Below are 14,018 nucleotides of genomic sequence, written 5' to 3' on the forward strand. Positions count from 1 at the left end.
AGAGACCAACAAGACCGCGTGTTTCGAAAGAGACTGTGTGTTGTAACTTTTGTTATCTTAGTTCAATTCAATTTAATCTTTATTTATATGGCACTTTTCATACGCTAGGTAGCACAAAGTGCCTCACAAAGGATAAAAACAACAAAGAGAACAAGAGTTGCCTAGTGACAGACAGATTATTATTGTTCACAAACCAGAGCGTAGCAGAAGAGAGCGTAGTACTGCCTCGTCCAACGCATTGGCTGATGACACACCTCCCGCCTGCCGTGCCCCTGTAACCTTGAACAACACCCTAGGCTCCTCAACCACATTCCAATTCAACTCATGCAGCATCATACATTGCGGCGCAGATCCTTGGAAGTGGAGGGGCTACGACGAATATCTCTGTCCTTTGTCTGGGGAGGCCCATCCGCAGCAAAATGGTGCCCCAAATGGAGCGATGCATGGCCACCCACAGACCCTGAAGGTCATCAGTCAGAGGGCGATGAAGACGCGGCTGTTGCCTTCATGTAGTCTGTCCTCTTTCAGAGGCCAACAGGGGGAAATGTGGAAATTTACTGTGAAACTTACTATGGAGCACAAGCTCATCGCGTGACCTTGAATCACTAGAACTGACTTTTCCATGTGTTTAGGAACGTGCGTACGTGCAGGTATTTAATCACACTTCCTGGTGCCACCTTGTGACTGGCTCACGAGGTATCGGAGATGACGTAGAAGATAATCATAAAAGGTAATAAAATGGCGTTGCCCGTAAATCACATGATCATCTGAACAATGTTGCAAACGTTTCTGCTGAATATATAAACCAATTTCCAAGAAGGCCCAATGAGCTTTTTACCTGTTGGCAGATGGAGAATATTTCTCTCATATTGTAAGAAGGCCCACAATTGTGTTCAATAATAATAACAATAACAATAACAATAACAATAATAATAATAATAATAAACGCTTTACTGAAGATCACGACTCTGGTCGTTTCACGGTCCGAACCTACGAAGCAGATTTGCAACAGTAACCGCAGGTTTTGAGAGCTGTCTTGATGTGGTCCTGCTCCTTCTTCCTGCCTCCGGATGTGGGGGGGATTTCTGTGGCCCGGTGCTGGAGGGTTCTGATCACTCCCAACTTGAGTCCCAGTGGGTGGTGACAGTCAAACTGGAGTCAAACTCTCCTCTCATCTGAAATGGAATTTGATTGTGAAATGTAAAAGGGGTGAAATGGAAATTTAGGAAGGGTGTGGTGGAGACTGGGAGAGCAGATAAGTCCGTTTGGTTCCTCATTCATTTACAAGGAAACAAAGGCGCCCTGAGATTCAAAGAAAACCAGCGTCAAACGACTGGGGGGGGGGGCATTCTCAGTCACCTGCTGTGAAGACGTCCCGTGTCCTCAGAGGGGGGCCTTCGGCTATATAAGATCAGAACTGTGTACATTCAGTAGAGATCTCTCCGCATGCTTCCGTGTGTCCCCTGACTGGAATAAACCATCTCCTACGCAGTAACTTAGATTCATTGTTTACTTCTCAAAACGGCTAAAAATTCCACGACACATCCTCACCAAGCAGACCAGTGATGTTATTTCTTGTGTAGTTTTTTTTGTGTCACCCCCCCCCCCCCCCCCCTATTCATCTACAGGTATCGCCACCTTCATAGTTGTATGCTGACCCACTCACCTCTACCGGCAGTTTATTATAATTAATATAATGAATGTATCTCTATGGTCTCTACCTATTCTATCCTCTACCTGTCCTCCCCCTTCTCTACCCAGCCCCCCCATCAGCAGGAGGGTCCCCCTACATGAGCCTGGTCCTGCTCAAGGTTTCTTCCTGTTAAAGGGGAGTTTTTCCTGCCACTGTTGCTTGTTGGGGGTCAGGCCCTGGGATTCTGGAAAGGGTCTAGAGACCATTCTGATTGTAACAGACGCTGTATAAATAAAGATTGATTGATAATCACATGACAGTTTCTGGATGATCACAATCTTTGCATTTACATAGGAAGTGATCCAATCTCGTCTCCCATGTAGCCCGGTAGTGTGGGACGGGTGGGGAGTGTGTCCTGCTGAGTTCCTGCTACCCTGTATCTGCGTTACGAGAGCTTCACCTCCTGAATCTCCTCGTCTCCAGGCCTGTGTGCGTCGTGTCCACGTCCTCGTGTCCTTCAACACCAGCAACTACCAAACAACAGTCACTGCCTTTAATTGCAGATTAATCATTTACAGGTAAGCAAACCATGACAGCAGCATGAAGCCGAACCCACGAGCAGCGGTGATTAAGTTAATCACCATTAAAAAAAGTCCTGTCGGGATATTCATTAAATATTCATCACAAAATAGGAAAAAGGCTCTTTAAGACGAAGGCAAACAGCTGTGAGAAGGTGACATTTGTGAAACTAAAAGCTTTTCATCCTGTCACAGGACGTTTGTCCACCTCAGACATCCAGAACATGCAGACAAACTCATGCCAACGTGTCTCCGCCTGGTCCAGCTGATCCACATGAAGCGATCAGAGCAGTGACACCCCAGCAGCCAAGCTCATCGGGGGGGGGGGGCACGTTTATATGCACACATTTGAGATGCCCTCATCTCCCTCCTGCTGCCCTGCAGCCCTGCCCTTCGTCTTCAGGTGATCCTGGTTGGAGAGGCCACTCCAGAAGACCTGTGAGGCTTTGGATGTGTCCTGGTGGCTGTGCTGAGGCAGCGAGCAGCCGCTGTCAGAGGAATAAACCCCCGAGTCCCTGCTGCTGCCCCCGCTGCTGCTGCTGCCCCCGCTGCTGCTGCTGCTGCCCCCGCTGCTGCTGCTGCCCCCGCTGCTGCTGCTGCTGCCCCCGCTGCTGCTGCCCTGGGGGTCGTGATGATGGCTACAATCAAACAACAAATCAGAATCTTTATTTGCTGTCCCATCGATACTCGGATGTGACCAACAGCATCTGTAAATCCTAACAAAGAGGAACGTACCTGCTGTCCGCCTCCAACCAAGAAGGGGGCGCTGCCACCCGTTCAGGTGGGGGCTCAGGGAAGACTACCACCTTATCACACAGCAGCTCTGATTCTGAGCCCAAGGTCAGGAGGCGGGGCATGTCGGAGCCAGGTGAGTTGCACAGGTACTGGAGAGATCAATAACGCCAACACTCGATCAACGGTAATACCAGCAGTCCCAACCAGTCAGCTGTCCTGGTAAAACCAGTGTGACCAGTCACCTGAGCTGCGTACAGACCATCATACCTCTTTAAAGTGACTCGGCAGCTGACTCGCGGGGAAGAGCACGCCTTTGATGGATCTGTACATCTTGTAGAGGAAGAACACGGCGAGGAAGCACATCCCCATGGAACCCACCAAGTACAAGACGATCAGCCACCACACCGTCACACCTGTCCAGGTGCACAAGAGGAGCAGCGCTGCCGTCACTTCAGTCCATTGAATGCGTTAATAACCAGATTATTGAAGCCTTCTAACAGCCTTCACCTTCAGTCTGAATGCACAGTGGAGAGGTGAAGCTGCTCTCCTTCGCGTAGTACTTGTTGCGACTCTGGACCATCACACAGTACCAAGTCCACGGCGCCAGGTCCGACAAGGTCACCAGGTTGGCCTCGCTGCTCAGGTTCCGGACATCTGGGGACTGCAGATGGAGAGCAGAACCATGAGGGTCCAACATGTGATGAGGGTGGAGGGGGTTAGCTCGTCGCTAACGCTACACAGGAAGTGAGTGATTAGCGCTGTGAAAATGACCTGCTGCTAACACGATGCTACATGCTACCTGCGACAACGACGAGCCTCTGCTGAACAGACAGACGAGCAGACGAGGGCTACCTTTTGGTTTCATTGTCTTTAACGTACTCTCCCTTTGAGGAGCGCTCAGATCCAAGTAGGGATCCGCAGAACCCTTCATCCTCCTCATCACAGATAATATTTCTCTGTCACACTCAAACTCAGACAGGAAGGAGGATAAAACCGAGAAGGTGGCAGAGAACAAACGGTCCGACTGCCGTCACGAGCTAGCAGCAGGTGTCTTCGGAGGAGGAACTGAAAGACAGAAGTGTGGACAACAGGGCCTCTACCTGGGCCAAGGAGGGACCTTCCCAGTAGAGGATGTGGTAGGACAGCTTGGGTAAGAATTTCTTCATGGAGGTGTTAACGCTGGCCACGGGGTCATCGATGTGCACGTCCACATCCTTTCCTTCGTGAGAAAGAGCCACTCTGCTGGGGGGGCCCACATCAGCTGGAGGAGCAGACAGAACCTTTATGAGCCCCAACACTCCACAAACTGCACTGTGGACCCCTGAACTGGACCCCTTTAATCCAGGTCACTCCTGACCTTTAACCCGTGTCACCAGGGTCGCTATTTGTTGTCTCTCACCGTGTTCGTCGGGAAGGAACCTCAGATGCTTCGACTCAGAGAGAGTCCCGTTGGCGTCGGCTCGGACCCGGAGCAGGTAGGCGCCCCAGTAGAACAGATTGGCCTCTGAGAAGTCACATGACCTCCGTGAGGTGTTGGCACACACCACTATCCACTCCACCCTCTTCCTTAGACGTATCTGAAACGCCCTGTGGGAAAAGAGGAATTTCAAAAGCATTTAGTGCTGCAAATATTAGCCTTTCCGTTGTTTCCATGGCTACGGCCCGGTTGGTTAAGTGCCCGACACCTACGCCACGTATTCTGCTGTGAAGCTCACGTCCCGGCTCCAGCTGGGCTCCCAGTCCCACCTCAGGGTGTAGTTGGTGTTCAGGGTTACCATGGTGAGGTTCTCTGGTACCGCCAGCTGCGATGCCACTGAAACACACCCCCATCAGCTGTTTAGCATCTTCCAGACTTCCTCTTTAGTCTTTTTTAACTGCACACAAACACTAAATTAAATCCCATCTCTAGATTGAGGGTTCAGCTGAGATTCCACCGACAGCTGTGACGTCTGCAGGTGCACCAAACGGAACCAGATCCCAGGACTTCGGACTGTGGTTTCCTCCCACAGACGCACGGAGAAGCAGCAACTATCACTTCCTGTGTCTCAACAGGTGTGGAACGAGCAGCGGCTGGAGAATCCACCACTTCCTTCGACTATCGGCACTTTTGAGCCAACATTTTCAGAACAACATCTTGTTCTGAGATCTTTTCAGCAGCTGCAGGAAGCTGCTGAAGAAACACTGAAGAATGGTTTTGAGAGACAGGAAACCTTTGAAAGAGTTCCTGCCTGTTGCCCAGACCACTGAAACACACCTCAGTTTTCTCTGTTTGCTTGTGAACAGGAACGTTTGTCACGAACAGACGGAGTTACAGAACCCAGAAATCAAATCAACTGGAACGTCCCTGAGGGTTGAAGGTTTCCAGCCGCGACCCCACGTTCGCCCACCCGATGGGCTGAAAGTTTCTTCACAATGAAAACTAAAAACAGGCGACACTAAAGCACAATACGAAGAAACTCGGCGGAAGCTACCGATGTTAGCACGCGAGCTAGCAAACAAATAAATAATGAAATGATCTACCAGCATTGTGGTTATGAAGGAGGCAGAAGAACAAGGCAACGGGGAAAGCAACTGTAACCATGTTAGTCTTGAGTTCATGGCCTCTTGATCCGCGGGGAAACACTCCGAGCACCGACCCGACGACCTGAAGCTCCCTGACGAAGCTCCCTGACGAAGCTCCGAACATCACTTCCGGCGGTGGCAAATATCAACACGGGCGGTTCCGGCTGCCCTTTCACAATAATATAGAAATATCAACACGGGCGGTTCCGGCTGCCCTTTCACAATAATATAGAAATATCAACACGGGCGGATCCGGCTGCCCTTTCACAATAATAGACGCAAATCTCAACACAGGCGGTTCGGGCCGGAGGGACCAGCCAGAACCCTCGACCCTCAGAGCTGAGGTCTAACCTGACAGAGCTGGAGAAGATCTGCAGAGAAACCAGTTCAGCTTCACCGTGGTCACAGTGGGCGCAGCCATCCTCCATCATCTTGGTGTAGCTAAAACAACTGGAATGAAGTTTTGCTTTTGAGAAAATAAGTTGTATTTAGCATAAAAGGATTAAATGTAAAAGACCTGCCGGTACAACTTGTCTCTATCTTAAGGTGTTTTTATCGTTATTTTATTTTCTTGGCCACTTCATCCCTTTCAGGGGCTCGGGGACGGTGCTGGATCATATTCAGCTGCTTATGGGCAAAGGCTGGATGAGTTGTCAGTTCATCGCAGGGCCCCAGGAGAGCAGCTGTGGGTCTGGAACGTTGCTCGAGGGTACCTTGGCAGTGCTCTGAAGGTGTTCTGGCACCGTCCCCTACTACCCAACGCCCTCCGCTCCTCCGCCCCGCCCCCAACAGACTGAGCTACCGCCGCCCATCGTTGATTCTACGCTAACACAAAGTTAAATTCGGACGTGGATCTTTAAGAAAAACAGAAGCTTCAGACACAATAAAGAGATTTTCTTTAGCTGCCAGAAATAGACATGAATATTTCAGGAATCTCCTCATCAAATGCATTTTTCTAAAAATGGTATAAAACAAAACAACATCGCGACTTCGAAACCACAACTGTCAGTCTGAAAATAGCTGATGCATTTTCCACAGTCTTTGATCAAATTAAATTGAAATGAGGAAACTCGACGACAGAAATCGGAGATCCTCGGAGATCGGGGCTCATATTTCCAAACATGTTCATCGATCACCGTGGTTACGGTGGGCGGGGCCATCCTCCATCCTCCAGGTGTAGTTTGTGAGGAGCAAAGCGACAGACGTGGGTCAGACCTGGGACTGCTCTACTCCCCCCTTTACAGCCGCGTCCAGGCTCAGGATGCTGACCTGGTGGAAAACCTCGTTGGGGGGGCTGTAGTTCCAAACCGGCACCACTGAGGTGGGAGGAGCCAACAGGTACTGGTGGGGTGGGAGACACAAACGAGATGTTTACGTCCTGACTGTGACTACTTTCTCCTGACATTCTAACTTTTTCAAACATTCCCGAACAGCTTTGGTTTCAGTTTCTTATTTGGTTTTTCTTGTTCTACTCTTCGACTCGTACACACCTCCTTCAGGTGCAGCGGCAGCGCGTCGCCGGGACACAGAAAGTTGGAAATGTGTGAGTGGTAGACCACAGCGAGCACCGCCAGAACCACGGCGCCGGCCAGGACGAAGAAGGTCACCACCGCCTCCACCCACGGAGCCACGTCTTCTGCACAACAAGGAGAGGAGGGCACGGGTCCGACTGGGTGTTCAGGTGGTGAAGGGTGTGTTTGTGTCCTTACTATCGCTGGTGCTCTCACACACAGGCCTGCTCATCTCACTGGGTCGGGGGTTCCTGGTTCTGATCTGGACCTGGACGCAGTACTTGGTACTGACCTCCAGGTCAAACAGAACCACTCTGTCATGCTGCGTGCTGTTGATGCTCCTGGCCTGCAGGGGGCGACAGAGGACAGCTGGCTTTACCCAGAATGCCCTGCAGCGTAGGGCTGGACAGTGTCCGGGTGTCATTGGGGGGGTGGCGGGACAGGAAAAAGGTGTTTGACACAGGAAGTCAAAATAGAAGCATCAAATACAGGTAAGATCAAAAGGGTCAGCCGACCCTGGAGAACCACAAGACCTCACACGAAATCAAGACATACAAAATAAATGAGCATCCTTGACTGGAAGGACAAGGAGCCTCCCAGGACACAGGGGCTGTGGGAGCTGGGTCGGGTTAAGAGCGGTCCCGTAGCCCCTCCCCCGGAGCCCGGCCCGGGGCCGCCCCACTCGCCCTCCTCACTTCATCACTGCCTTACCCCCGACATCAAAGCATTTAACATCACAACTGTGGAGTCCGTCGTTCCCGACCGTCCAACCGTCTGTCTGCGTGTTTGAGGTCACCTTGTCCATGTGGCCGTCCCTCCAGTAGGTGACGTTGTAGACGACGACGCTGTAAACGCCTTTCAGGGTGGACACGGCCAACTTCGGATCTCTGATGATCACCTCCATGGTGGTGGAGGTGGACAGCAGCGTGACGTTTGGGGGCCCGATGATGGCTGAGGGAGAGAGAGGACACCATGAAGAGGCGGGTGGGGGGGCGGTCGTGTGTCCTGCGAGGGTTGGTCCTCACTGTCCGTGTCCGGGGTGACCCTGCTACTGTTCACCCAGTCGGAGCTCTCCTCGCCCAGCGCCGCCTTCACCCAACCGCTGTAGGACCCGTAGGCGCTGATGTTGGCCCGGCTCAAGTCACAGCGAGTGGAGGAGATGTTCACACAGACGATGGTGCTCCGGATGTTAGAGCTGGGGGGTCGGAGAGCCCAGCATCAATACACCTGCAGGTCTGAGGCTGTCGTCCTCCTGGGGGTCCCCTGCTGCCCCCCACCCCCACTCACCTCAGCCTTGTGGTGTACAGCACTCCTGCAGCCGCCCCCTCAGGTGGTTCCCACCTCAGGACCAGGTCCATGTTGTTGGAGGTCAGCGTGACGTTGGCGGGTCTGTTGACGGCTGCTGACACCACTGCCAAAATCAACCCACATGATCCAACTTTAACAGACCTTTCTTTCGTCTCGGGACCAGCTGACGTCACGGTCGTGGGTCATTTCTGACCGAACGATCCACGCGAACATCGCGTCAGTTTAAACACTTCCGCCCCCTCGTTGATCTCCGGGTGAGGGGCGAAAGCGACCCGATTCGAGCGGATCGATAATCTCACCTGTGGATCCACACAGCGCCCAAAGCGTCCCGATGAGGACAGAAACGGTGGCTGACATCTTCTCAGCAAACTTTCGATTCTTGTGAAACGCCGCATCTGTGTTTCCGGGTACCTGCCAGGAAAGGGGCGGGGCCAGCACAATCGATTCACGCTAAACCGAACTTCCTTTATTCGAATATCTTTACATCAAACCGTCGGTGACCGTGTCTAATAAAACGATGTCCCGCCGCTGAAGACACCAACTTTAGCACCTTATTAGCCGGTCAAAATGAGGGTCTTATAACAACACTTAGCGTCGCTAGCTAACAGAGCGTTAGCCTCTTGCTAAGCTGTTAGCCTGTAGAAGAACCCATAACATTGATATTTGCAGAGCTGTTTACAGCTGGTTGAGGAACTAACCTGTTCACGTGTTACTGAAGCACACATTAGCCAGTTAAAGGATATAATGCTGTTTAAAATCACCTTAACTGGTTCTAAACCGACTTTATAGACTATTTTTATGTCTCATCATTTATGGATCTAGAAATGGTTTTGAGCTATCGCTAGCATAATTGTTAATAAAAGAAGACAATTCACCATCAAATAAAGAGAATGAAAAACCTTTTTAAAATATGAGATGTACAGCAACATTTGTCCCCAAGTTTGATATCCTCACCATGCTAATCATACATATGAACAGCTAAAGCAGCACACAAAGACAAAATGAAACAATTGAGGAGTATTTGATAAAGCTTTTTTTCATTTTTTACATTATTACAAAAAAAGCGACTGGATTTCCACAGATCCATCTGATGACAAACTGCTGACATTTCTTGGTGTGATTCTTCTGAAGGCTTTTATTTTAAACCTGGCAGTGGGACTTTCAGTTTGAGCTTATTCACGCAGGAATCGTCAGAAACGCTGTGATTAGACGTGTGAGGATTTCGCTGCATAGTTGAGGAATGACCCCAGAGTTCAGGGGACACGTGTCCATGGTCCTGGCCACCAGGCTGGAAAAGCATCTGCTAATGACAGAGGCGCGTCAACAATCTGCTGCTAGCATGACTCCTTTGATCGACAGGACGTACAGTTACCAATGATTTCAATGTCTTCAGTAACGTGGAGCTCAGCCGACTGCCACAGACGACTCTGCCAACAAGGAAAAGGACCAGAGAACAGAAGGCCCCCACCAGGGCGCACGCCACGTACACTGAAGAACACAAAAAACCTCCATCATTTGATGCTGTCACGTGGTAAATTATTTTTGCTTGTTTCAAATTTGAAATGTGACATTTTTGACTTGAAACGTTAGCGCCATCAAATGCTAGGTGGCCGAGAGCATGTTATGATTCATGACATCGTTATAACATCCTTTTAACTGCTAAAAGGCTGCAGACTGGAGCAGAGAAGCTAGCCGCTTGCTAAGCTAACCTACATGTGGTGGCGTGCTGAGGACGGCTGGTGAAGGCGCAGTGAGGTTCACTGGCCACAGACGTGGACTTGAAGAAGGATTTCATGGAGACGGTGACACAGTACTCCACACCTGGCTGCAGGTAGGTGACGACCATGTTGTCTTGGTAACGAAGGTTCAGACTGAACTGCAACATTACAGGCATGCTAAGAACATTAGCACAAACAATGTGTAGAATTCTAAAATAAAAGATTAGAATTTCCAAACATTTCCCCCCCTAACGTATGAATCTTCTTTCATTTGATGATTCTCATCTCATAAAAAGTCTAAATCTGTGTCATTGTTAGCATCCTAGTGTTAGCATCCTAGTGTTAGCATCCTAGTGATCTCTGAATCAAATGGAAACAGTTTTCCTGCCCAATTTGACACTGGTGTAAAGTCTTTGATGGACACCCGACGGGCTGGTTTAGCACGATATGAATCCAGCTGAGGAACATCTACACATCGCCATCAAAGCTGTTATGACTCAACTTTTCTGGAACACATGCCAAAGGTCAAAGGTCACGGCGGACGCCATCGGCCTTTGGTCGTACCTGCGCGCCGTCCCTGGACCGTCTCACCACCACGACGAGCTCTCGGTAGAAGCCGATCATCTTTCGGAGCCTCCAGTCGCTGGAAGTGTTGAACTGCAGCAGCAGACAGTTCCCACAGCCGGACACGGACACGTCAGGAGGTCCCAGCACGGCTTTGGGGTGACAGACCAACAAAAATAGCCGAGTTAGCCTAGCCAAAAATAGCTTGAGCTAAGCTATTCCATCCAAGCTGCAGATAAGAGGGGTCTACACACACGACCACACACACATTCTGTTTAATCTGGGCTCTCACTGTCAGTCAGAGGCTGGAACCACTTGGACACCGTCCAACGAGACGTCAGGTTGGACACGAAGCCCCGAACGCGGGCTTGGTACTGGTCGAATGGGTCCTCGAAGGCTCGGGTCAGGTTACACGTGCGGCCGGCCTTCAGCCGTGAACAACCGGCCACTGGGGTCCAGAGCCGCTTCCTCCTGAGACAGGAAACAAACAGCTCAACACCTGAGACTCAAGTCACCTGAATCCCCCTGAGTCAGGAAATGAGAAGCCTTCCTGGAGGCCCAGAGGAAGATGGCGAGACAGACGAAGACACAAGAGCTGATCGGTCGAGTGTTTCCAATCCCACCTTGGGTGGAGGGTTTCCACGGCGAATCGGCAGCTGGGCGGAGTCAGCGGGCCAGGCAGGAAGCTGAGCGTGTGCTCCATGTTGAAGGAAGTGATGGAGAGGTTGGTGGGTGCGGGAAGGGACACGCCAGCCGCTGAAGATGACGATGATGAAGATGATTGACTGGAAATGCTTGAATCTCGCTTTATGCCACATTTCCCAACCAGGCAGGATTTACTCGTTAAGAACAAATGCGCTAATGAGTGGCGTGATGTTAGCCTGCTTTTCAACACATTCGAGTTGTGCGCTAACGCTACTAGCGTCGGAGTCAGTGAGGCGTTTGATTTCTCTCGATGCTAACCTCCTGAAATCTAAATCTGATCGGTTACCAAGATGTTTTGGTCTTTTAGTTTTCCAGATTTTACTTGATATTTAGTTTGAATCTTTAAATGTTTAAAGATCAGTTCCTCTATCTTTTTCAACATATACCAGTCTTTATCAGGAAATCATTCTTTTCAAAACGTGACCAGCTGACTAGTTCCTTTCTCTGGTGCAATAAACGGGCACGAATTGGTCGCTCAGCTCTCCGCCTTCCTAAACCCCTGGGAGGTTTAGCGCTCCCAGACTTCCGTTATTATTACTGGGCCTGTAACATCAATAATCTTCTTCACTGGAACACTGGTAAAGCTGTATCTGAATGCCCACAATGGGCCCTGCTTGAAATTTCCTCCTCATGTTTTTGCCTCTGGTCTGTAGTATGGTCCCAACTACCACTGTTAGTTAAACAGGTCAGCCCCAATCCAATTGTAACCAACACACTGATGATTTGGAACCAGTTTAGAAAAACTTTTGGCCTCCACACCCAATCAAGTTTATCCCCTATATTTCGTAACCACCTTTTCGTCCCCTCATGCTCTGATCTTGCCTTTCGTACCTGGTCTGAGAGGGGCCTAGCAACACTTAATGACCTTTTTATTAATGGTGTTTTTGCTTCATTTACCGATTTGGCAGCAAAGTTTAAATTACCAAACTCTCACCTCTTTCGTTTTTTTCAAATAAGACATTTTGTGAAATCTTGTTTTCCCCAGTTTCCCAACGGACCCCCGAACTCTCTTATTGACCAATTCTTAACCCTTAACACCAGGAAGAAAGGACTCATAGGGATCACATACAAGCAAATTTATACTCTGTCTCCCCATCAACTGACTTCGCTAAGAGTCGCTTGGGGCCAGGACCTTGGAGCTCCCTTGCATGATGAGCAATGGGAAAAGATATTAAAAAATATCCACTCGTCCTCTATTTGTGCGAGGCATAGCCTTCTACAATGTAAAATTTTGCATAGAGCCTATCTCACTAATGCCAAGCTGGCCAAAATCTATCCTGACAGAACAGATTCATGCAACAGATGTGGGCAAGCCCCTGCCGATCTCGTTCATATGCTTTTGTCGTGCCCTAAATTATCTGAATTCTGGACAGCAATATTTGAAACAATTAGTAAAATAACAGGTCAAACCATCCTGTTCGAACCCCTTGCTGCCCTCTTTGGATTATACTCGCCACACACTGTGCCTAAGTCCACAAATAAGATCATTGCATTCACTACATTGCTTGCCCAAAGACTTATTCTTTTAAAATGGTCCCACGTTTCCCCCCCAACCCATAATAAATGGATTCAGGATGTGCTGCAATGTCTTACACTGGAGAAAATGAGGTTCTCCCTCAAAGGGTCCCTGAGCAGTTTTTATAAGATATGGCAGCCCTTCATCACGCACATCGACTCTCTGACCATTGTAGCAGAACCTGACAGAGCCCCAACCCCCCCCCTCCCCATTAATTTTATTTAATTTATTTAACCATTTACTTTTGAACAGTCTCGTATGTGGTTTTCCTTCATTTTCACCTTTATCATTTTGTTATTTATTTTTCTATATATGGGTATGTATATGTGCGTCTGTGTATGTGTGTATACATATACATATATATATATATATATTTTTTTTTTTTTTTACTATTGAAAATTTGTTATACTGCTATACCAATGTTTTTGATTCCCTATCTGTGAAAAACATCAATAAAGAAAGTTTGTATAAATGTTTGAAGAGCTCAACGTTTATGACCGACGTTTATGATCTTTTTGTGATCACTCCCAGGCTTCCCTGCTGAACTGTCTGGGGGGCGCACAGGGCAGTTTTCAACATTTTAAATATGAATTTCTTTTTAAATGTTGATTTCAGGCATTTGGCTGTATGTTGTCATGGTGACAGTTATGGTCTAAATGATATGTGACAACATGTGACAACATTATAATCTGGCAGCTTCAGTCTTTGATCGCTATCCTGTTTCTACCTGCTGAACTTTGCCGCCGCCACCGAACATTCGAGCTACGTTTCTACCGAGAAGCTGCAGCTGCTCCGACGTTACTGCGGCAGCACTCACGCTCTTCACACGTTCACCATCCACCACTTAAAGCACCAAAAGACATTCTGACACACCAGGAGATCCTTTTGATCATCAACCACTTGGTGCATCTTTACACAGGTTTTTACAAGCTAATCTTCACACTGTAAACACAAACACACACAGAGGTCTTTACCAAGCTGGAGGTGCAGCAGGATCATCCACATGTTGCCTCACTGAGCAGCAGCTGGAGTCGCACTGATGGAGGGTTCAGTGAGTTTCTGTTTCCACCGAAGTCCCGCCCCCCTCCTGTCAGTCACACATCACTCCAAACAAGGTGATGAAATGTATCGCAAAGTTTTTATTACAAAAAAGTCACCAGTTTTATGTAAAGCACACGTTTTATGGCA

At 49.1% G+C, this 14,018-nt stretch overlaps 4 protein-coding genes across 10 annotated transcripts in view; all 4 read right to left on the reverse strand.

Moving 5' to 3' along the window:
• Positions 1-2,172: 2,172 nt before the first annotated feature.
• Positions 2,173-14,018, reverse strand: part of LOC130537223 (interferon alpha/beta receptor 1b-like) — a 43,737-nt gene continuing 31,891 nt past the window's right edge. Inside the window, exons 1-9 of one of the 3 annotated variants that reach the window (XM_057053856.1) lie at positions 5,467-5,654; positions 4,636-4,759; positions 4,346-4,533; positions 4,047-4,207; positions 3,454-3,607; positions 3,214-3,359; positions 2,947-3,095; positions 2,801-2,849; positions 2,173-2,758 (exon numbers count right to left, since the gene is read on the reverse strand). In XM_057053856.1, the coding sequence (XP_056909836.1) occupies positions 2,546-2,758; positions 2,801-2,849; positions 2,947-3,095; positions 3,214-3,359; positions 3,454-3,607; positions 4,047-4,207; positions 4,346-4,533; positions 4,636-4,759; positions 5,467-5,632 (1,350 nt within the window). In that variant the 5' untranslated portion in view covers positions 5,633-5,654 and the 3' untranslated portion in view covers positions 2,173-2,545. Of the gene's footprint in view, positions 2,850-2,946; positions 3,096-3,213; positions 3,360-3,453; positions 3,608-4,046; positions 4,208-4,345; positions 4,534-4,635; positions 4,760-5,466; positions 5,656-14,018 lie in introns of those variants that run through there. The other 2 variants (XM_057053847.1, XM_057053838.1) reach the window with 2 other exon arrangements.
• crfb4 (cytokine receptor family member b4) lies at positions 6,388-8,785 on the reverse strand. Its single transcript, XM_057054133.1, has 7 exons — positions 8,627-8,785; positions 8,307-8,430; positions 8,045-8,214; positions 7,816-7,970; positions 7,218-7,365; positions 6,999-7,144; positions 6,388-6,849 (listed from the first exon to the last, which is right to left on the reverse strand). The coding sequence occupies exons 1-7, from the start codon at positions 8,682-8,684 to the stop codon at positions 6,718-6,720; spliced, it is 933 nt and encodes a 310-aa protein (XP_056910113.1). The 5' UTR covers positions 8,685-8,785; the 3' UTR covers positions 6,388-6,717.
• Positions 9,338-13,945, reverse strand: LOC130537351 (interferon alpha/beta receptor 2-like). 4 transcript variants are annotated; one of them, XM_057054120.1, is made up of 7 exons: positions 13,805-13,945; positions 11,233-11,365; positions 10,902-11,080; positions 10,610-10,761; positions 10,041-10,203; positions 9,700-9,815; positions 9,338-9,627 (listed from the first exon to the last, which is right to left on the reverse strand). In XM_057054120.1, exons 1-7 carry the CDS (start codon positions 13,833-13,835, stop codon positions 9,463-9,465), a joined length of 939 nt encoding a protein of 312 aa, XP_056910100.1. In that variant the 5' UTR covers positions 13,836-13,945; the 3' UTR covers positions 9,338-9,462. The 4 variants fall into 4 exon arrangements, with proteins under 4 accessions (XP_056910100.1, XP_056910091.1, XP_056910082.1 ...); XM_057054111.1 differs by having other exon boundaries at positions 9,338-9,630; XM_057054102.1 differs by having other exon boundaries at positions 9,694-9,815.
• LOC130537234 (interferon alpha/beta receptor 2-like) overlaps positions 13,950-14,018 on the reverse strand; it is a 6,392-nt gene continuing 6,323 nt past the window's right edge. For both annotated transcript variants that reach the window (XM_057053882.1, XM_057053872.1), the window contains exon 8: positions 13,950-14,018. This exon is cut by the window's right edge and continues 1,346 nt beyond it. The gene's annotated coding sequence lies outside the window, so the exon portion shown is untranslated.

Source organism: Takifugu flavidus, chromosome 1 (genome assembly GCF_003711565.1).
Source record: "Takifugu flavidus isolate HTHZ2018 chromosome 1, ASM371156v2, whole genome shotgun sequence".
Classification (NCBI taxonomy): domain Eukaryota; kingdom Metazoa; phylum Chordata; class Actinopteri; order Tetraodontiformes; family Tetraodontidae; genus Takifugu; species Takifugu flavidus.